Raw genomic sequence first — 23,875 nt, 5'->3', positions numbered from 1 at the left:
CCTAGGAATAACAGTACTTCGTAGAATCTATCACCGGATCGGAAACGCGACCCACTGAGAAGATCCGATGAGAAACTCAGTGGGCTGTGTCTGAGGGTTAATTTAGTCGCCGAGTCCTTCGTCGAGGGAGAGAAGTAAGTGATCTTAGAAGTAGAAAATGAAAGTTAATAAAGACGCCGTTTTTTTTTAGGGGACGATGGCTAAGCAGTTCCAGGAGGCCAGAGTCACACACTTTTAGCTTGCGAGGAGTAATAATACTATCTACTATCATTGAAGGAGCAAAATTTTTCACCCTCTCCTTCTCTACGTCCCTCTCTCTCTCTTTCCCTCCCCACCCCTAAAATCATAAACAACTCAATCAACATTTTTGCATGGCATCATTCTGAATTCTTAGTTTACTTTTGTGATTTGAAACAAAAACAAATTCGTTCCAAATTACTTTTGGTCCATGGTTGAATCTGGGGTATGAGTAGCTTGGGATGATGATGGTATGCATGATGGTATCAGTAGCTCTCGAAGAACATCCATCCTAGAGGCACCAATATCGAAAAACATATCACATATATAAACATTCACCTCAAGGTAACAGATCCAAATTTCAATTGTACAGTATAACAGGTATCTCAATCTTCAAAATGAAACACTTCACAACAGAACCACACTAGATGGAGATACTCCGCCTCCAGTACACCATCAGCAAAGCCCAACTTCACTTGTTCGACTGACTTGGTGGTGCAGTAGTTAGCGCTTCTGACTGCTACGCCGAGGGTCCTGGGTTCGATTCCCACATCAGGCAAACTGTGTGTGTTTTTATTTATATATTTGAACATCTTATATAAGTATCTTTATCAGTCTCTGCTACCCATAACACAGGGAATCCTAAGTTGGGACCGAATTACCGTGCGCGATTTGTTTTCCCAATTATAAAAAAAAGGTCCAATCGCGCGCTAAAACTAGAAACGAATGCAATAAAATAAAGTTAATATGTAACTGTCTTGACATTTATTACTGGTGGTAGGACTTCTTGTGAGTCCGCGCGGGTAGGTACCACCGCCCTGCCTATTTCTGCCGTGAAGCAGAATGCGTTTCGGTTTGAGGGGTAGGGCAGCCGTTGTAACTATACTGAGATCTTAGAACTTATATCTCAAGGTGGGTGGCGCATTTACGTTGTAGATGTCTATGGGCTCCAGGAACCACTTAACACCAGGTGGGCTGTGAGCTCGTCCACCCATCGAAGCAATAAAAAAAAAATTGCAAGGGACTGCCCCTCGAAACATTGAAAGTAATTATTGAACAAAGGTCTCTTGTGACTCAGGTAGGTCATATCAAGAAAAAATCCCCTGGACTAAAGTCCTACATAACGAATCGTGTACCTAATGTGACGTCATTTGGCATTTTGCGCCTTATTTCGCTTCAGTCGAAATGTCATTAAATTCAATAATTACATATTATATATAATTTCGCTAGTAGCCTATGGGGCTATTCCAGCTACGCGTGGGTGGGTAGATGTGCTCACGGGCACAACCTGAGAAAATTTGATAACACTAGCCCTAGTCAGAGCAGTGCTTCGCAGAATCTACCACCGGATAGGAATCGCGACCCACTGAGAAGATCCGACGAGAAACTCAGGAGGCGATAGTTACACGGAGTATCTACAATTACAATGTTAACAAGTTCAGGAATCAATAATACTTTTACGTGGAATTTAATATCGAGTGCTGGAATGGATGGAATTTTAGTTCTCTAATGTATGTCTTGCTAAAAATTCATTAACTGATGGATTTATATCACTTCATGTTTCAAAAGCAATCAGTTTTCTATTTTGATTGTTTAAGAGAATATTTATATAATACAATTGAGCCTATGAAATCATGTCTCAATGAAATTGGCGAATTTCATGTTGAGAACCCTGACTCCGGTAACAACGTCTTTTATGTTAGAAAATGGTTATTATTATAACCTAAACACTACTCAGGGTCATATTAATGAAGAGGAAATGTATCAAGTAAATTGCATTATCAGATCTTGATGCGCAGTCTTTGCACTGAACTTTACATAATTTATTTACGATATAGATAAAGAGACTGTGAGCATAACTCATAACTCATAACAACGAGAATACCAGCGCTTGTCCAAGGTCCAATTTTATTGTTATTACAAAATAAATTAGCTTCCATTACTATAGCTATAGTGACATTAACCTGTATGAACTCACTATATATATATATATATTATAAGATCTGCAATATGTACATGACGGCGTTAACGATATTTATGTTATATAGCACGTGCAATAGGAGTGACTCACACAAGCAAGGTGCGCCGGCCGTGTCGTTCCACTCGTAAACAACAGCTGCAACAGAAGTGACAAATAAACCAGCTGCGCCGGCCAGTATAAAAAGGCGGAACGTGCCTTGAAATGAACATTCGTTCGACTGCGTTTGCCCGGTGCACTTACTACGTTGTTACGTTGTGTGATTCAGTGACTGTTGTACGTACTGGTTAAAGATTGGATAAGTGAAAGTGAATTAAGTTATCATATTGTTGATTAAATCAGGAATCAAAAAAGTGACCTCCTTTTACTTGGTGTTTAACAAAATAATGTCTACCCTCAAGCTTACATCAGAAGTGAGATCGGGACTCTACTCTCACTGGCGTGACGTGTTTGAACATGTTCGAAGTACAGCAAAAAAAAACATGATGCAGATCAGAATACTAGTAGTGGTACGCCACAAGAGCGTGAATGCAGCATACGTAAGTCGTGTAATAACGTCTCTGTTACCTCGATGGAAGATCTGAGCCACGAAGAAATCGTCACATCTTACGTTCTGGCTCATGTTGCCCAGTTTGACTGTCGACTTCATCACATGGCATTTACTAACGGAAATACAACACGTAACAAGCTATTGCAAGAAATTAAGGCAAGTGCAAATCTCAAGTGAAACTTCGATCGCAATAATGGATCTGTCATGACGAGTGGGTAGTTCCGACACGAATCGTTTTTAAGCCAATGACTACTGCTAGAGTTACATGGCACTAGTACAGTAAACCAGGACATGAGACTGTGAATTGTCGCTGAAATTTTAGAATCTACTCGATTCAATACCAATAACACTACACGTTCGATGACTTCGGGCTCCAGCAAGCAAGCAAGCAAACAAGAAAGCAAGCAAGTTTCCGTGGGGAAGAAAAATTGACACATCTGAAGTCGTCGTGACCTGTAAGATAAGACGTCCGGTGCGTTCGTGTCTGGCGATGCTGCGGTGTTCGGGTTCCGCTGGCGGATGCAGGTTTTTCCGGTGAAGTGCGTGCTTGTGCGTGCTTGACAAGTGTTCGCGGTTGGCTTCCTCAGTGTGGGAGTAACATCGTGTAAGAGAGGTGGAACCCGTAAAATTGTAGTTTGCGTGGTGGCTGGTAAGATTTGTTGCGGTAAGAAGTTTGCATGGTGGTAAAATGTCTTGTGAGTCTGCACAGGTAGCCGGAGGTGAGACTTCCGCGGTCGCGGCCCACCCAGTCCGCGAGAACCGGGCAGATCGCCTCGACGGTACGGAGGCCGGCCGACGGGTCTGCCAAACGACGAGACCACGCCTCCAGCACGGACTGCCGATATTGGAGCCCCCGCGCTCCGGCTGCACTTGCGCTAGGGCGCGCCGCCTCGTAGGAGACTGTGAGCAAAACCTGAACAACCTCCTCATCCGTGGGCGCCCGGCTCTCGCCTGCAAGTCAGCTGTTACGTGTGCGGTGATGCGAGTCATGTAGCTTCTGGGTGTTCCATGCGCTACAAGAAGAAAAACGACACTGCTCCAGGTGCTGTGGCAGGTGCAACCAGAGACGTCAACGTGTGTTCCAAAGCTTCAGTGTGTTACAGATAAGTGGTTTTGGCTTCCCCTTTATGTTCCATTGAGGGTCAGAATGTAGTCTTATAAAACAAAGCCATAGTAATTTATTCAATGGTAAGAGGTTTCATGAACAAGTCACTCTTTGATCTGAAAGTAACTCGGACCAATCATGGCAAGAGCAGTTAGGGGATATTCAACTCGCCCTTAATAGTACACGTTGTCAAGTAACAGGGTTTACTCCAATAGAATAGATGTTTACCGTTCAGGGTAGTTCACTTGAAATATCTAAAGTTTCAACAGAGTGATAATCCCTTGGTTTAGTCGAGGCAAAGCTAAAGTCAAACTTTTTTCCGCTGGGGATTTTGTTTTCGTAAGTTGACCGAAAATGTAAAGGTCCCTTCAACATTACTGCAGTTATGGAAAACGATAGGTATAAATTGAGACATGTAAATAGTTCTAATAGAGTGTACAAATTTCCCCATGAAAACTTACGTGAAATACCTCGAGGCCCGTCAGGCCTACTAGAAATTTCTGAAAATTATAGTGACGATGACGTGACGGCGTACACAGATGGGTTAATTAATCTTGTTCATGAAACTGATCTTAATGATGACGACTCTATCACTGACAATAGAAGCGACATTTTTGTCCGCAAATAGCGATACAGCAAACATAGTCTGTGGGTAGTGATACAATGTCTGTAAGCTCAGGCACCTCAGGTGCAGGTGTTGGAAATGTAGAAAACGATGGTCGGTCTCGCACTATTTCTGAAGAAATTCCGTATAAATGTTCTGGTTTAAGAAATGTTTTAACAAAAGCTACCGTACATGCAGATTAAAAAAAAAAGAAGAAAAAAAAGAGAATTGTATGTGGCTAGAGAGATGTTAATCCGGACTAGCAAAAAAAAAAGAGAAAAAAAAAAAAAAAAGAAAGTGTGAAGTCATTGAAGGGTCTGTCCGGTCCAATGGCTTGGCTATAGGGATTTTCATCCAGATTAGCCACAACAATTAGCTACAGGGATTGCGATTCGGTCTAGCATTATCCGGTCCAGTTCGAAAAACAGTTAAAAGGGACATACTTACATACCTGAAGAGTTTTAAATGAACTGGCCCAGGTATGTAAGCAGTCTGAAGGTTATTTATAGCCAGTATAGGATTTTCTGAAGAATTATGCGAACCGAACCCTACTAGATTGTTAATATCATAGACCACGTTTTAAGTTGCATCCGTTAATGTCAGGATGAACGAACACGTTTGTTGTTCACAGACATACCATAAGAATGCGCGCACGAGGACGAGCGCACGTCAGTATGGCCGTGACGGCGTTAACGATATTTATGTTATATAGCACGTGCAATAGGAGTGACTCACACAAGCAAGGTGCGCCGGCCGTGTCGTTCCACTCGTAAACAACAGCTGCAACAGAAGTGACAAATAAACCAGCTGCGCCGGCCAGTATAAAAAGGCGGAACGTGCCTTGAAATGAACATTCGTTCGACTGCGTTTGCCCGGTGCACTTACTACGTTGTTACGTTGTGTGATTCAGTGACTGTTGTACGTACTGGTTAAAGATTGGATAAGTGAAAGTGAATTAAGTTATCATATTGTTGATTAAATCAGGAATCAAAAAAGTGACCTCCTTTTACTTGGTGTTTAACAAAATAATGTCTACCCTCAAGCTTACATACATATATTATAGGCTATTTCTTTAGAATTTCTACAATTAATTGTTATTTTGCACCTTACTTTTTATCTCACCGTGTTACGTCGGCTATAAAACATGACGTCACTGCTTTTCCGGGAATACTGGTCAATTCCTAAAAGATCATATGTAGCAAGAATATCGCTTGCCATAAACACAACAACGTCTTAGGTATTGTATTATCGTAAAAAGGTCAAAACCTTATTTTCTGTTCAATAACAAAACAATTTACGGCCCATTTAACGGCCGACAACAGTTACAATTGATTTGCGGCATTATATTAATTAAAGTATTGTACATATGGCCATCAAATTGTTTGGAATGTCGGAACCTAAAAATTACTAAAGCGAGATACGAGATTTAATATTAGTGGAAACAACATTGTTATAAATAAAAAGACTAGAGCCGGCACATCTAAGATTATAATTTCTAAATCTACTAACGGCCGTTTTCAATAACCTATCTATCCCTAGTTTCGGTTACTAAAGATAGACAAATCTATTCTTTTGTCCTTACTTACGTTCCAATAACCTATCGACGGACAGCAGTTCCTATCGGATTTATCTATCCATCGTCGGGAGGACGCATAGCCTACTAAAGATAGAACGCTCATACAAATCGTGCTTACTTCCGTTTCAATATTAGTTTTAAGTAACTCTCCGGTAGGCGACGCTATCTCTAGTAAGGGCATTCGCTTATCTGTCAAAATCGGCCGGTTACATGTTTATCTTTCGAAAGTAAATCGCTATAATTTAATAAATGTTTCTCTTTATAATGGCATATTGTAGAAGTGATGATAGTGATATGGAATTATTTCAAATGATAATGGATTGTGATGCAGATAGTGATAGTGAGGCCGATATCATATGGTTAGGAAAATAAAGATCGTCTGAATTACATAGCTAAGATCAATAATTACGAATTTGACTATAGATTTCTGAGCAAAGGTGTTGTGAATGAATTGACTAATTTAATGAGACCATATTTGAGTGTAACGTCAAAAAGGTAAGATAAATTTTAACCATAAAAGTACTCGTTATTACAACTTATATTTGTTTATAGCAATAGCAAAATTATACCCAATTTTTGTTGTGTTACAAAATCAGACTCAACAGGAATTTTATAATACTGCTGGATTCCCATGGTGCCTTAAATTACATTCATATACTAATACAATAACCTGATAGGTTATTTACCTTCATTCTTATTATATACACACTGATACCTTTACATTTTATATTTGTGTTACAGATTCAAATATAGGAGAGGAATTTAGAAATAGAAAAAGAGTATTTTGAATGTGCAATTTGTGTGCAATGCATCATTGATGTTTCAAAATGTTGTTGCTTGGTGGCCTGGGTCTACTCATGATGCAACTATAATTAACCATTCCGATTGAAAAGGTATTTCTTATTTAGGTGTTTATATGAATTTATGATTATGTTAATATGACACTACTATAGTAAATTATCTACATATCAAGAGAACATTGATAACAAGGTGGACTTGGAAATTGCTATTTGCTTGCCGATAGAGGCTATCCCCACAACCCTATCTTTTAACATGATTAATTAACCCACATACTCAATTGGAACGATTTAAAATGAATCACATATTAAAACAAGAGATACTATAGAGAGGTAATCTTTTTTTAAGTTAAGAGTTTGTTATTCTGTATTGTAAAATAAAGTAAGCGAATAATGTACATTTTTCAGATGCATTGGTGTTTGTAAAAGAAGACTCCCTGTATTATCATTGAAAAGTAGATTAAAACTAGAAAATATGCAAGCTGTTATTATAGCTGCCATGCTGCATAGTATCGTCAGGAGTATGAATTTAGAAGAATTAGAATCAGAAATTTCAGTCGCAGATACATTACAGGAAAATAATATAATTGTTCGTAACAATTTTCCAGAACGTACATCTGAAATACAACTACTTGAGTCGACTATTATCAAAGCCGGCAATGTGACTTTTGAACAATTATTGGTAAATCAGAAAAACGAATTATTGACTTTGTATTCCATTGGCAGTCACAAAACTCTTCTGAACGACATCTTAGATAAATAACAGGTTAAGTATTAACCTTTATTTAATGCAGGTTTTGAATCGTATTCTTTGAAGGAGACGATTATATTCAAATCAATCTGTATTGACATATCAATAAATTTTTTGTCGTCCAAATGCACAGATTGCCACCTTTGATAATAGACGACTCACTTATAAATAATTGCTTCCAAAGATAATTTATAAAATAAACTCCAATGATAATTTGACTATTTTTTATTTTCCAAAATGATAATTACATAGTGGTTAGTACATGCAAGATATTTAATTTAGAATTTGTACATATACTTAAAAAACTATCTAACATAAAATTATTATTGTCTACTTAATTTATGAAATCCTTTTAAGTAATTTTTAATTTTTTCATCTAGCATTATCTAAATCTAACTTAAGTTCTGCTACAACAATCTCTTTTTCTTCATTTTCCAAATCAAGCCTCTTTTTTGCTATTAGATATTCTGCTAATGCATTGCATTTCTTTTCTTCCATCTTGTTTCCGCTTGGCTGTAAAAGTGTTAAAAATATATGTGACCTACAACAATTTGCATGCTTTATCCAAAATTTCATCTGCAATCCTTACCACCTCCAGCCTGTAACAAAGAGCATAATTATTTCAAATACTATGTACGGCAACCTAAAGAAACAATCATGTTTGTCAATGTGTTATTAGAGAAAAACTATCAACTAATTATACTAACCTTACTAAGGTTGTTTCTTATGTTGCCGTAGCGTTTTTTAAGTTTTCCCATTTTAGTCGAAGCTGCGATGGAGTTCATGGGAAACGACGAATCGACAAATTAAAATCATTTACAAGGGTTGGCCAAGCCTGCTGCTTCAATTTATTGTTTGTGGCATTTGTTTCCTTATTATTGATGTGTTTTTTGCCGCCACAAGTTCTGCTAGAATCATCGTCTCATCTTTTGTCATGGGTGCTGCCTTTCATGACTGAAAAAGATATATTTTCTAAACTTGAACTCTAGTCTTCAAAGTGAAATTATTATTATCAATGTAGTTCATAGATACTTACAGAATTCATTTTATTTCACTGTAGCTCTTTAATTATAAACACACTTAGAATTATAAACGAAAGTTTTAAAGCGTTTTGGAGGCAAGTCATCATCTAATATAGTAGGTAAACAAGAGAAAAACAAACCAAATAAACTGATCACTGCTTATTGGCAAACGGACTGTCAAAACGTTTCGTTTCATAATTTCGACTAGGATAAAAATAGCAATACGTCCAATTTAAAAAAATCTACATATTTTTTTATTACTTTTTGTTATAAACAAATGTGTTTATGATAGTCTACGATATGCTGGTTAAATTATAGTTATAATTTAGAATAAAATAAAATAAGTCTAGACCTGATGTTGTTTCGTATTTGTAGTAGAACGAAACGTATCAAGAGGCTCGGATATATCGGAGGGAAGAAGCTATCTGCTGTTGGTTAAAGAGAGATAGCACTTATCCGTGATTGTGAAACGCAAAATAAGGATAGATACGCTCTTGCTGATATTCGGCGATAGCTATCTATCCGTAAACTCAGATACGTTATTGAAAACGGCCGTAAGTATAGACGAAGTAAATCCTTCAGATCTATCTTTTATTTGTATGGAGGAGCTCCTGGCAGCAAAGGTGGGCTCAGCCGTGACAGGTGGGATTTGGTAACAACTTACCGAGCACATCCAAAAGCGTCCTAACTGCTCAAGGATGAGCTCGAGCTCCTTAGTGCGTTTATCTCGCCTGAGATCAGAATTGCAGCTCGCTGAGAAAAACTTCTGTGAGAAACTCAGCTGGTATTATGAGTCTTATGTATCAGTAGTCCAATCAAAAAGTTCAAATTCCATTTTCACTGTAGTCGAATCATGCCATGCATGTGCGGAATTCGTCACTAAAAATATTCCCTATTCCCTAGACGTAGATTTAATTCAAGTAATTTCCTTAAGCGCTGTAACCTAACTATCAAAGTGATACGAGAAACATGACCACGTAACATTTCATACTTTCAAAGTGAAGCCGTTACAATTAAAGACCATGCTAATACTTTTTAGGTATTTTTTCCTTGTATTAAAGCAATTCCCTAAATTATCCTGGCAACGAAAATTGGGCATTACACAAAATAAAAGTATAACTCTCCGATTGCGTACGTTTTCACTGTCAATAATTACATACAATTACATAATTACATTAATAAACATAATAATTACATTAATACAACTTAATATTCTTTCCCGATGATTCTGTTTTTTTTGCTTAATTTTTAGTGTATACATGTTTTGACTCGTGATTACGGGAATTGCAAACCAGCCCGGATAAGTATAACCGTTCTCGTTATTTCTGCTGTGAAACAGACCTGCATACTGGTTAGGAGTGCGACAGCCATGCTATATGTTACTTGGATTTGGCTTGATACGAAATTGAAATGGATTATGAAAAGTAATTACTGATAAACTCTAATGTTATCATTAAAAAATTGGAAATAGTATTTTTTTCAGAATGTCAATATCAAAAAACAAATTTAAAAAAAAAGTGTGGCACTCGGGAACTGCCGCGGTAAAGCTATTGCATAGCATTTTTTATCAACTTATGCAATTATAATTAGATAATGATAATTTAATATTAAAACAATAATAAAACAAGACCACGCTATATTAAACATTAATAAAAGCAAAACCTTAACTGTTCCCTTCACACTCATAAGCTAGACCGCGCGAGAGAGAGATGGGCAGACTTTTCATGATGCGCATGCAGTGTGCACGTCACGCCACGCGCTTATTCACAAACGCTACACAAGCGCAACGTGTGAATGTGTTGAACGCGAGCTACATGGTAGGCGGAGTGAGGGGTGTAAGGTTTTTTTCGTTACGGAATTTCATGATTACAGTAAGCCGCGCTCAAGGCCGGCGATAAAAGCTATGCAATAGCTTAAAAAATAGAATACATAAAGTGAATCTAAATCAAAAGGCGTCAGTAGTTAAGATCGAAATTGTGTTATTAAGTGGACACAATTTTTTGTTCGAAACGCTACACATCGTTATTCAATTCATGATCTCAAAGGTCTTCCCTCGTAAAACCGGTCGGAGTGCCAACGACATCATTCGCTTCATATAATATTCGCCGATATCCGATATAACGTTATTCCAACATTATCGTCCGAAGTGCGCGGTGTTTAATAAAATACTTACAAAGTCCAAATTTGCGTCACATAACATGGCGGTTACGTCTTTATTGAGACTGGAAGTATTGGTTGCAATAATCTTTTGCATCGGTGCGTTAATTACATATCTTAAGAAAAATTTCGTTGGGTGCAGTAAAATTTTATAGATATATATATATGTGTGTTTTCAGTGGCCGAAGTGTTAATGCACCCAGAAAACGACGCACTGCAAAGTTCTAGTGATAACAACTCTGATGGAAATAAACGGGTTTGTTCTTTTCGATATTCTATTTGATTCTAAGCTTACACGAAAACAGTTTTCAATTTGTTGCCTGTGAAATCATTACTTCGATTGTCGGCTTCAAGCGTTCACGTGATTATAGAAAGTTATTTCAATATGATAATAATTATAAAATGTAATAAATAATTATAAATTGAAAACCGGTCATCTCTAATGTATTTGAATTGCCACACTAACTTAACAATACTCAACTGAACGCAACTTCATTATGTGCGTTGGGGCCGTTGTAAACAAACTTGACCATGGATTATACATGGAGTTAATAAGTACCTACAACGTAACTCTATGGGATTATACAATCAAATTCAACAATTATGGACATGAATGGATTCGTTGTTTCTGGTGCCTAGTAGATGCGAAAAACGCATTGTTGTTAAAAAAAATTTTGGTAGATTTTTTTTTATTGCTAGATGTATGGACGAGCTCACAGTCCACCTGGCGCTAAGTGGCTACTGGAGCCCATAGACACCGACAACTTAAATGCACCACACACCTTGAGATATAAGTTCTAAGGTCTCAGTATGGTTACAACGGCTGCCCCACCCTTCAAACCGAAACGCATTACTGCTTCACGGCAGAAATAGGCGGGGCGGTGGCACCTACTCGTGCGGACTCATAAGAGGTCCTACCACCAGTAAAGTAATGGAAACCAGTAATGCTTGTATTTGATTATTGATTGCAATTTAAGTGATCGCGGTCTTTTCGATCTAATATTATTACTTCTTCCTATTCTACCAGCACACGTATACTACAATTATCCTGCTAGTTTCTCCCCTGTCTCTGCCTCTTCCTCAACAATATTCTCATGCCTCATTGGTTTAGTGTTAACATCCCTTAACTCCTACCTTGAGTATTGGTGATACTGGGAAGACTGTGACCCAAACTGATGTTTATCGCGGAGCAGCACGTGGAAATCAATTTGTAAGGAAATCCTTACTGTTGATTACTTTTAATACCATAGCTTGAAAATATTTTATAGCAGTATGTATAATGTTTTTTTTTTCTCCACCATTTCTGCTTCTAGCCAGAAGAAATATGGTCTTGGGGCTATGTGGACAATACAAAATCCGTGAGTATGAATTCTATTGATTTCACTCGTCATCATTATCCTCTCCTATGATCAGGCTATTTATCCAGCTACATCAGTTAAGAGTTACATCATAATTTCTATATATATAAAAATGAATTGCTTTTCGCTAGTCTCGCCAAAACTCGAGAACGGCTGGACCGATTTGGCTAATTTTGGTCTTGAATTATTTGTGGGAGTCCAGAGAAGGTTTAAAAGGTTTAAATAAATATGAAAATGCTCGGAATTAAATAAAAATAACAATTTTGTTTTTCCTTTGATGTGTCCCCCGTCGGACGGATTCCTTTTGTTTGTTTTAAGTTTATTTTATACACAAGTTTAGGTCTTTTATTTATCGATTGAGGCACTACGAAGTCTGCCGGGTCAGCTAGTTAGTGAATATAAATAGACAAACTAAAATAATACTGTATTTTTTTTTGCGATAACAGAATAACCAGTCTGCAACCACCGAAGAACCTGAAGTGTGCAAACCGTATAATCCAACAGTACCCAATTTCGAGAAACCTGGAAGAAGAATCAGTGAAGTCAGTAAGTCAATTTCAAAAATAACAATATATTTTGGCATCTTGACGTATGCAATTGAGTTCTCAATATCAACTTTATTCAGACCCTTCAAAGTGTAAGGATCTAGGATTTACGATTAAAAGCAAATATACATAGCCTTAGCGTTCGGCCACATCACCATAATGTGGCACACTTGTGATGTATCCTAGTCCTTATGCGGTCATCAGTATTAATCAAAGTATTCTATATAAACATTACTAAATTTAAAAAATACTTACGAGAGATTGGCTTTTGAATTGAGATTGAAAATATTTTGTAATTTGAATCTGCGTTTTATAACCAAAACAAACAATCGAAAAGCTATTGAATAATTAATCATTAAAATGTTATCCTGAATAAAACCTCGAAATATTACATAATTTTCGATTTTACAGAATGCTATGAATACCTATGGAATATAAATTTCAGAGAAGAGCGTGATCGAAGATTGGACAAATGTAAGTAGTGTATCTTACGGTAAAGAGCGGAGATGGTGGTTTCGTCTTTAAAAAAACACAAGCTCTTGACACAGATTTTGACTAATCCTTTTTTTTTTTTTTATAGCTTAGATGTGTGGACGAGCTCACAGCCCACCTGATATTAAGTGGTTACTGGAGCCTATAGACATCTACAACGTAAATGCGCCACCCACCTTGAGATATAAGTTCTTAGGTCTCAGTATAGTTACAACGGCTGCCCCACCCTTCAAACCGAAACGCATTACTGCTTCACGGCAGAAATAGGCGGGGCGGTGGTACCTACCCGTGCGGACTCACAAGAGGTCCTACCACCAGTAAATCCTTATAAATACTATATTAGAAAGAAGCAATTGTACAGAAATAATTTCGATTCGCCGAATTCAACAAGAAATGGAAGCTCGTAAAAACTGATAATATTATTCTGTGCCTAGCTTATTAAGTGCGCTAGAAAGATTAATTTTATAACGTCCGTCTGGTGTAGTGGTAAGTGACATGGTCACTACACAAGGGGGTCCCGAGTTCGAATTCCGCCAAGGGAAGGTATTTGTATGATAAATATAAATAAATGTCTTTTCCAGGGTTATGGATGTATCTTAAATATATGTATGTGTATAATAAAAATCTTACATTTATTTCCGTTATCTGGTACCTGTAACACAAATTCTTTACGAACTTATCACGGGACCAGTTAACGTGGTGTGATTGTTAGCAAATATTTATTAATATTATTTATTATCAGTGTTAAAATAATACACAATGTACTCATTTTAATTAAATGTTACCGTGGTCTCCACTCCGTATAGATTTCAGATTGGCATATCGTCAAATATCTTAAGCAATTGCGGTAGGCAGCGGCTTGGCTCTGCCCCTGGGATTGCTGAAGTCCAAGGGCGACGGTAACCACTCACCATCAGGTGGGCCGTATGCTCGTCTGCCTACAAGGGCAATAAAAAAATATATTCTGAATATTTCAGGCTTTAAGCTGCATAGTAATGTCCAGCCATCATTTGCTATTGGGGGACGTAACACATTACCTGGCGAATTTCCACACATGGTTTGTTAACAACATAATAATAATAATAATTTTAATGTAAAATATAATAAAATATTAGAGTAAAAGTCGAGAAAAATCTACTTAATAATTTAAAATATAATCTAATCTAATCTAATCTAAAATACCTATAATAATATACAACAGGGTTTTAGTATTTTCTTTTCACATATTAGTTACTCTTCCATGTTAAATATTGTTAGAAAATGACACAATAAATTTAGATCCGCACAACTCCAAATTTCCAATACCAAAATTTTTTTTAGGACAGTAGCCATCTTGATCTCGTGTCGCTCCGGTAGTAGATTAATTATTATTATTAATTATTTCATTAGATTAATTCGCAAACCAGCTACTCTTGAGTTGTTAGGTCTCCCCTGGAGGTGCTCGGGTAGCTGTTGGCAAATCTCACCCCTTCTGGCTGAGCCCTTGCTCGCCCACCTGTCCTAGTGAAACTGAATAGCCTCTGGGCCACCAACAATCCCAAATTCATAAAAAAAAACTCATATCTCAAGGAATTCCCATTTATGACTTCCGGTAAACATTTAGCAATAGACTTTTAATTCCTACTACAAAAAAAAATTTAACTTGACCAAAACACTGGTGGTAGGACCTATTATGAGTCCGCGCGGGTGGGTACCACCACCCTGCCTATTTCTGTCGTGAAGCAGTAATGCGTTTCGGTTCGAAGGGTAGGGCAGCCGTTGTAACTATACTTGAGACCTTAGAACTTATATCTTAAGGTGGGTGGCGCATTTGCGTGATGTCTATGGGCTTCAGTAACCACTTAACACCAGGTGGGCTGTGAGCTCGTTCACCCATCTAAGCAATAAAAAAAAACATACTTTATTTGTTACCAATATAGCATACTTTTAGATGTTTTATTTTTATAGGGTGCCATAGGCTGGCAGGCAGTCGTTGGATCCTGGATATTCAAATGTGGTGGATCGTTGATTAGCAATAAATTTATACTGACTGCGGCTCATTGTACGAGCTTCTCCCTGAAAGACACTTCCATCGCCGATCCTATTCCTAAGATCGTCAGACTCGGCGACAAATATATTTTAGACAAGGTAATAGCTATGTCCTAAGTTACAAACTTCTACTTGCTTATTTAAATAAATGCGAAAATATCGTCACGAGAAATGAGACCAATCTTAGTGGCGTTTTTTACATACTAGTGGACCTGCAGTAGTCGAAATTCGACTATAATTAATTTAAATTATAAGTTTGAACATTATTATGGTTCTATTGTCAAAGACTATTATACTTCTATAGTCACAGATTTCGCCAAGACTACACTGTAGACAAATAATATTAAACATAAACAATATTAACCTATTCTAAATTTGACTACAGATTTTAAGCAATAAGAAAAGTTTGACAATAAACAAAGAGTATATGTGTGTGTGTCAAATACGTGGTAGTGTGTATAATGTTTTCTTTATCGATATAATGTATTTTTATGCATAATTTAAAAAAAAAATTAGCATTCAGCACTTCTTCTCTATAAGTGTGGGAAATTTCATATTCCTCCGTTCGTAAAAAAGAGTACAAAGTTTTTGCTTCACGTATTAATATATAGATGAACAGTTTTGGTCACAATTAGTATGTTGTAAATTATTTGAAAATATTTTTATAAAAAAACATTTTCTATAAAAAATAAAATATTTTTATAAAAAAACATTTTCTATAAAAAATACAATATTTTTATAAAAAAACATTTTCTAGGAAGTAAACGATGGCATAATCCCTGAAGACAGAGAAATCGTAAATATCATTAAACATCCATCCTACAATCCTCCCAAGAAATACTTCGACATTGCCCTCATGGAGTTAGACAAAGATGTCTTCTTCAGCAAGTACGTACAGCCGGCATGCCTTTGGCCTCATTTCGATCTCAGCAGTTTGGGGAAAAAAGCTAGTGCGACAGGATGGGGAGTTGTCGACGCAAGTAAGTAATCTATGGTGCTATGGACCTTAATCCAAGCTAATGATGCCGTTTTTTTCTTTTACATGGGTACTAAATGGCTATCGAGGAACTAACACATAATAACACTCGAGACATGACGTCCAAGTTTTTTATTTATTTATTTTTTATTGCTTATATGGGTGGACGAGCTCACAGCCCACCTGGTGTTAAGTGGTTACTGGAGCCCATAGACATCTACAACGTATATGCGCCACCCACCTTGAGATATAAGTTCTAAGGGTCTCAGTATAGTTACAGTATAGTACAAGTATCAAATAAATTAAATAAAAATTCTTCCACCCTTCAATCTGATCGTACAACTCCTTCGTGGTAGCAATAGGCAATATGGTGATAGATTTCCGTAGGCACTGGCTTACAATAAATAGAACTTATTAAAGTAATTACACAAACATTTAAAAAATCCTCGACGTTAATCTACAAATGTTAATGACCGATTTACTTAGAAAAGTAGATACATGTCTGATTTGAATTCTGGCACAATCATATGATACTAGTTATTACACCAGCCGTCTCCATTGGACTACGAACGCTCCATAATTTCGTATAAATTGTTTCAATAAGCTCCAATAGCCAAGCGAGCCGTCGCGAGAGCGAATAATGTGGCCATTTTTTTAATTATGGTAAAATAAATTTCAAATTTAGACTTAATTTTTTTTAATTGCATCTAATTGATACATATTGATACATACTTATATACCGCTCAATTTTAAAGTTGCAACACTTGCGCTACAAACATTCATATATTATGTACACTTATAAAATTAGTTACAAATTCGTCGTGGCCTAAAAGATAAGACGTCCGGTGCATTCATGTTAAGCGATGCACCGGTGTTCGAATCTCAGGCGGGTACCAATTTTTCTAATGAAATACGTACTCGACAAATGTTCACGATTGACTCCCACGGTGAAGGATTAACATCTTGTAATAAAAATCAAACCCGCAAAATTATAATTTGCGTAATTACTGGTGGTAGGACCTATTGTGAGTCCGCGCGGGTAGGTACCACCACCCTGCCTATTTCTGCCGTGAAGCAGTAATGCGTTTCGGTTTGAAGGGTGGGGCGGCCGTTGTAACTATACTTGAGACCTTAGAACTTATATCTCAAGGTGGGTGGCGCATTTACGTTGTAGATGTCTATGGGCTCCAGTAACCACTTAACATCAGGTGGGCTGTGAGCTCGTCCACCCATCTAAGCAATAAAAAAAAAAATAATAATAATAATACTCTCCACAAGCCTTTTTTAAAGAAGGACATGTGATAGCGCTCGGGTAACACCGTGGAGGGGATATTTTCACCGCTCAATTTTAAAGTTGCAACACTTGCGCTAAAAACATTCACACGTACACTTATAAAATTACTTACTTTATCCTACAAAGTAGGGAGGATCCAAGCTGAAATTAAGCACGAAAAATCTCTTTTAGGAAGCACTGACATATCGCCCGAACTGCAAGCTATCGTAATAGATTTGATAGATACCCCGCAATGTCAGCAATTGCTCGAGACTTCGTGCAACAGACACTGGTGCGGTGTCGAAGATCATCAGCTGTGCGCTGGGCAGTTGGCTGGGGGAGTGGATGCATGTCAGGTTAGTATCTTTATTTATAGACCTTTAAAATAAGTTGCCCATTTCTTGAGTTCCAGTTTAAAAGTTAGAACATTTGACATATTATATGTCTTTGCAGTCATTGAATCCATTTATATGTACCTATATATTATATAATACAAATGAAACTTCATTAATTGAAAAGATAAATGTCGTAATTTACGTTTTCCTTTTTTTTTTATTGCATAGATGGGTGGTCGAGCTCACAGTCCACCTGATGTTAAGTGGTTACTGGAGTCCATAGACGTAAACGCGCCACCCACCTTGAGGTATAAGTTCTAAGGTCTCAGTATAGTTACAACGGCTGTGCCACCCTTCAAACCGAAACGCATTACTGCTTTACGACAGAAATAGGCAGGGTGGTGGTACCCGCGCGGACTCACAAGAGGTCCTACCACCAGTAACAGTTGTGTGTGTGTGCTCGAACTAATTAAATAGCAAATTGTTAGCACATCTATACATACTGAACATACAACAAAAATCAAAACAAATAAAAACCGTGACATTTGTGGATGCTATTGTAACTTACCATTAAGTAATTATCATTGATTTTCTTCTTTTTTCATTGATTTTCTGTACTTACTGTTGATTAGTTAACATCTGAAATTGTGATTTCTAAATCATTAATATTAAAATATCTTCTACCTTTGTTCACACATCGGATGAACCTTAAACTTATTTGCAGTAAAAATACATTTAGAAAACACTGTCTATTTTTGTTCATGTACAGAGGCGGAATATTTTAAATAAATTTTGCAGTCTTCCTTGTAATTCACTGATACTTACACCTTTCGATTTTTTTCACTTCACCAAACAACCCATAACAAAGAACGCCTCTTCAAATATCCGTCATTCCGGACGATAATCGGCATGATGAGTCGTGACGTGACCTATCAAAGGCTCAGAGAAGTAACAGTAACATGTACTGACAGTGAACCTCTATATAAAGGGCAACTGGGAAGTTACTAATGGATGTGACGTGTGAAGTACATTAAAATCATTATTATATTATTAGATTATACTATATAATGGTCAGCTACTAATCCGATAGTGTGATGCGAATGGCGTTTTTTCGACACATTGTCTCATTAATCTGTCTTTGACAATTGTCACTTTTATTTTCATTTACTGATTTTTTCTCTTCTGCGAATTGTCATTCTCTGCTACTAGTGCCCAGCAAAATACGCTCGCAATTTAGAACTAGGTAGGAATGTCTTTTTCAATAGCCATCTTAGCCTGTTTACCAAAACCCATAAATACCAAAAAAGATAGGGAAAAAATCTAAATAAGATTCAAATATCTGGGATAGGTACCATGGAAACAAGAATGATGAGTAGGATGGTAGCATTACGAGCTCACAATTCACTTTCATCTCTACAGGGTGACTCTGGAGGTCCTCTCCAAGTTGAAATATCTCTTCCTACATCGTCTCAAGGCAAGATATATTGTATAATCGGCGTGACGTCATTCGGGATCGGATGTGCTCTCCCTGAACTGCCCGGGATATACACGAGAGTGTCGAGCTTCATTGATTGGATCGAACAGAATGTTTGGCCTACAGTCCACCAAAGCGGTACAGCTTAGTGCAGTTTTAAAACCAAAGCTTTCTGGCATTGAAACGCACATCGAATTGTAATTAAAAACAACGTTCTTATTATGAAAGACACAATCAAGAAGAATAAGTGTATTAGTAGTTATAGTAGATAAGCACAGAACAATTAATATTTATTATATATATAAATGTTATGTTTATAATTCTTAATAATGCAGATTATATCAACTTTTATCCATTATAAGTTAAAAAAATACGAGATTGGAGTTTTAATAGACCATACATATTTAATACTAGCTGACCCGGCAGACTTCGTAGTGCCTCAATCGATAAATAAAAGACCTAAACTTTATTTAATTCCGAGAATTTTCATATTTATCTAACTTTTAAACCTTCTCTGGACTTCAACAAATAATTCAAGATCAAAATTAGCCAAATCGGTCTAGCCGTTCTCGAGTTTTAGCGAGACTAACGAACAGCAATTCATTTATTATATATATATATAGATTTGTTTTAAGACCATCCTTATTCAACTTTATACTACTACTGTATATAAGCTCAACGATTAGATGTAATATACATTTCAAGTCGAATGGTGGATGGAAAAATATCAAGAAGAAATTAATTAAAAAACCTACTTTGAGTTTGTATCCATCATATATTAAATATAATATAAATATTATAGTGTTTGGCATTTTTGGAACAGTAATTCAAATATATAAAATATTGACTGATTATACCACCTATACCTACCTATATGGGTTTTTAACTATAACTCAATTTTACAAACTTCAAATTCCACTTCATATACATCAAATTCAATTTTCTAAATATCAAATTTAACTTCTATGCCAAGGTTAGATTTTTTATTATTATTCTTTTAAAATTAATAAAACTCAAAACAAAAAGAGAAGAATATGCAAAAAATATATGTCAATAAAATGCTTTCAAGTCGTGTTTATAAAATTGAATTTGAAGTTAAAAACCCATATCTCTATATATACAAAAATGAATTGCTGTTCGTTAGTCTCGCTAAAACTCGAGATTGGCTGGACCGATTTGGCTAATTTTGGTCTTGAATTATTCGTGGAAGTCCAGGGAAGGTTTGAAAGGTGAGAATATATAAAAAAAGCTCGGAATTATATAAAAACAAACAATTTTGTTTTGCCTTTAATGTGTCCCCTTGATGTGTCTTTTATTTATCGATTGAGGCACTACGAAGTATGCCGGGTCAGCTAGTATTAAATAGATAAAGGCGTAATAGACAGGAAAAACAAATTTAAAATAACTCTTCATAGAGTCTGTTGTTAATACAAAAAGAATTGAGAACTAAACTAGGCTCATTAAGGATTCGACAGCAGAACTTGAAGCGTTTCGGAACAAACGACTCATGAATAGCTCATAAAACGAAAACAACATGCAATAAAACTGGCCTTAGTCCTCGCAGCGTTCCAGAATCAAGACTAACACCGACCCACTGTTACACTGTGATGTAACAGTGGGTCGGTTAGATTTTGGGGAGATATATACGACAAAGGGAAGATCTTCCACCGAGCGGTGTTATTTGCTCGGCAGACCGACGGTCGGAATGTTGTTGTTCGGAACTTGTATATATGCGCTTTATCTTGAAAATGTCGTAAGCGAGATTCAGGCATCTGTTAGTTATCTTACGTTGTATGATGGCTACCCGCCACATAACAAATTAAGAGTATATTGTTACTGTTTGATTGTATATAGTAATCCGTTGCATGGTTCTGTATTTTTATTTTATTTATATAGATAATATGTGGATGAGCTCCTGGTGTTAAATGGTTACTGGAGCCCATAGACATCTAAAACGTAAATGCGCCATCCACCTTGAGATATAAGTTCTAAGGTCTCAAGTATAGTTACAACGGCTGCCCCACCCTTCAAACCGAAACGCATTACTGCTTCTCGGCAGAAATAGGCGGGGTGGTGGTACCTACCCGTGCGGACTCACTACTGGAGCCCATAGACATCTAAAACGTAAATGCGCCATCCACCTTGAGATATAAGTTCTAAGGTCTCAAGTATAGTTACAACGGCTGCCCCACCCTTCAAACCGAAACGCATTACTGCTTCTCGGCAGAAATAGGCGGGGTGGTGGTACCTACCCGTGCGGACTCACAAGAGGTCTTACCACCAGTGATAAAATTGGTAATGAGTAAGGTAAATGGTAATGAGTTAGTATAATGGCTCTTCAATAAATTCGTGCTCCAAATCAAACTCACCCAGTTTAATTAACTAGCAAACAAAAATTACCTTAAGCTATACTTAAAAATAATACTGTAGATGTACTCTTGAAGATCAAGTCAAAATGGAAATTTACTATTATATTTTTGTGGCGTAAAAAATTACTAAACTACTCTCCAAACACAGTCACTCCACTCAACTCACATAAACCCACACACAAGTAACGAATATAAATTTGTAAAATTAATAAGTATAAATATTAGCAATACAAGCTATGCTTAATGCAAAAACCACTGAAACTTTATATTAAAATATTTAGTTTGTTGGAAATAAAACATGTATATACTTATTATCATTTCGCTCAAACTGTTACATTTAATCTAGACAATACCTACTGTCTTCATCTTTATATTATTATATATTTCTTCTGTGCGTGTGTTTGTCACTGAACTCCTCCTAAACGGCTCGACCGATTTCAATGATTTTTTTTGGATGCGTTTGGGTGGCACCCTGGATGGTTTAGATTCACAAATCAGCCCGGCAGATGGCGCTGCAGTCGGTATCTAGGTTATCTATACTACAACTAAACAGCTGGATCGACTGGAATGAATTTTTGCGGGACAACATCTGTCGGGTCCGCTAGTATTTAAATAAGTCGAAAACTATAATGTGGCGGGTAGCCATCATACAACGCAAGATGTTTGACAGATGCCTGAATCTCGCTTACGACATTTTCAAGTTAAGCTTGCCTATATACAAGTTCCGAACAATAACATTTGGACCGTCGGTCTACCGAGCAAATATCAGCTGCTCAGTGAAAGATCTTCCCTCCGTCGTTATAAGTATTCCTTCAATAGTTTACTCGTCGTTACGGTACGATGTGAGCAGCACAAAACGGTAAGCTTCCATGTGAGGGAGAGACTTGTCCAGCAGACAGATAGCAGCATTACTTTCACGGAGGCCAACTTGATCCTAGAACATTCATCCTTCCTACGTCCAACTCTCAGTTACAAATGTCAACTGACGGTATCTCGTAAGTTATGTAAAACAGAAGAATAAATCTCACTGATCTCAATTTAAATTATTTTATGGAAATAATCAACTTAGGTTTTAATGTTTGATTGCATCCGCTATTTCATGTGGCCCCATTAAAAATTTATCAAGATTTGACCGGTAGTCTTTGAATTAACTTTATTAATGCATATTTAATTGCCTTGGACTGCATTGATGAAATTCTCATTTTATTTTGTTGTATTCAGTTTTCTTTTTTTTTTGGAACGAAGTTCCTTATGAAACGATGCGGAGGGGTAGCCTAACCGGGAAAAAACGTCCGTAACATAAGATTTTTATTATTAATGCACACAGTGTACGACTTAACTTTGTAATAACGTACAAAAAATAACATATTTTTTTGTCATTCATTGACCACGATCTCAGAGCGTTCGTTTGCGCAATACACTATCTCTTATATGCAAACAACCGTGAATGAAGTGTACCACAATAAGTTCGCACGTTACCGAATGACCGTGGGTTGTTGCGAAACCTCCAGTTTTATTTTCTTTATACCTCGAATAGAACTTAAAATTAATATTTTTACAATAAGGAACTTCGTTCCTATCCGGTGTCCCACGACACCACACATCTGATTTTTTCAAAAGTTTTGCTATTATTGAAACGAAATCTGATGAAAATAAAACTAAAAACGAATGAAAAGCACAGGAAACATAAGATCAAACAAGAGGGTTAACCAATTTAAATTTAAAATTAAACTCCTCATATACCTAACTACGTAATCCACCTAAATGTTTTTTAAAGTAAATCGCCGTAACAATACGTTTCAGTAAAATCGCAGCATTCTTTTTTTTTATTTTAAACAAAGACCAGTTAATTATGGACCGTTTCTCCCATTTAATATGTAAATAGGGTAATCAACATGTGTCCAGTAGGAAAAATGCAAATCGCTACAGAAGTACACTGCGCGCGTTGTACCGCTCCCAGTAATGTACGGTTTGGGGCGATGCGAGAGGAGAAAATATAAACATTGTTATTTCGGGGGCCGCGAAAAGCTCCGCGAAACGTGCCAGAGCTTTATGTTCCTGCTGACGTACTTATGACTTATTTACGAAACACGGGGACGTGGGTTGAAATGTTTTCGGAGCACTTATCGATGGTCACGTGAAAAATAAAAGCCGCGTTTCATGTGTAATAAAAATCAAACCCGCAAAATTATAATTTGCGTAATTACTTGTGGTAGGACCTCTTGTGAGTCCGCACGGGCCGATAGCA

The 23,875-nt window shown here is 36.8% G+C and overlaps 1 protein-coding gene and 2 long non-coding RNA genes across 3 annotated transcripts; 2 read left to right on the top strand and 1 right to left on the bottom strand.

The window, feature by feature from the left end:
• The first annotated feature begins 2,262 nt into the window (after positions 1–2,262).
• On the top strand, positions 2,263–7,765 carry LOC149500426 (uncharacterized). The gene is made up of 3 exons (XR_016324851.1): positions 2,263–6,545; positions 6,792–6,943; positions 7,256–7,765. It is a non-coding gene; the product is annotated as an uncharacterized LOC149500426 (long non-coding RNA).
• A 43-nt stretch (positions 7,766–7,808) lies between these two features.
• Positions 7,809–8,439, bottom strand: LOC149500425 (uncharacterized). Its single transcript, XR_016324852.1, has 2 exons — positions 8,306–8,439; positions 7,809–8,197 (listed from the first exon to the last, which is right to left on the bottom strand). It is a non-coding gene; the product is annotated as an uncharacterized LOC149500425 (long non-coding RNA).
• Positions 8,440–10,720: 2,281 nt separating this feature from the next.
• On the top strand, positions 10,721–19,634 carry LOC114240378 (venom protease). The gene is made up of 10 exons (XM_028170896.2): positions 10,721–10,876; positions 10,957–11,033; positions 12,091–12,135; positions 12,582–12,681; positions 13,092–13,154; positions 14,150–14,229; positions 15,120–15,299; positions 15,958–16,180; positions 17,642–17,805; positions 19,204–19,634. Exons 1-10 carry the CDS (start codon positions 10,819–10,821, stop codon positions 19,405–19,407), a joined length of 1,194 nt encoding a protein of 397 aa, XP_028026697.2. The 5' UTR covers positions 10,721–10,818; the 3' UTR covers positions 19,408–19,634.
• The last annotated feature ends 4,241 nt before the right edge of the window (positions 19,635–23,875 follow it).

This window comes from Bombyx mandarina, chromosome 21 (assembly GCF_030267445.1).
Source record: "Bombyx mandarina strain Sakado chromosome 21, ASM3026744v2".
Classification (NCBI taxonomy): domain Eukaryota; kingdom Metazoa; phylum Arthropoda; class Insecta; order Lepidoptera; family Bombycidae; genus Bombyx; species Bombyx mandarina.
Note: the sequence above shows the minus strand (reverse complement) of the source record. Positions and strands in the feature narration are given on the sequence as shown.

Coding starts and splice junctions, on each gene's coding strand:
- LOC114240378 (XM_028170896.2), top strand. CDS start 10,819: ATGGCGGTTACGTCTTTATTGAGACTGGAAGTATTGGTTGCAATAATC. Junction 11,034..12,090: donor ACTCTGATGGAAATAAACGG/GTTTGTTCTTTT, acceptor TTCTGCTTCTAG/CCAGAAGAAATATGGTCTTG. Junction 16,181..17,641: donor ATGGGGAGTTGTCGACGCAA/GTAAGTAATCTA, acceptor AATCTCTTTTAG/GAAGCACTGACATATCGCCC.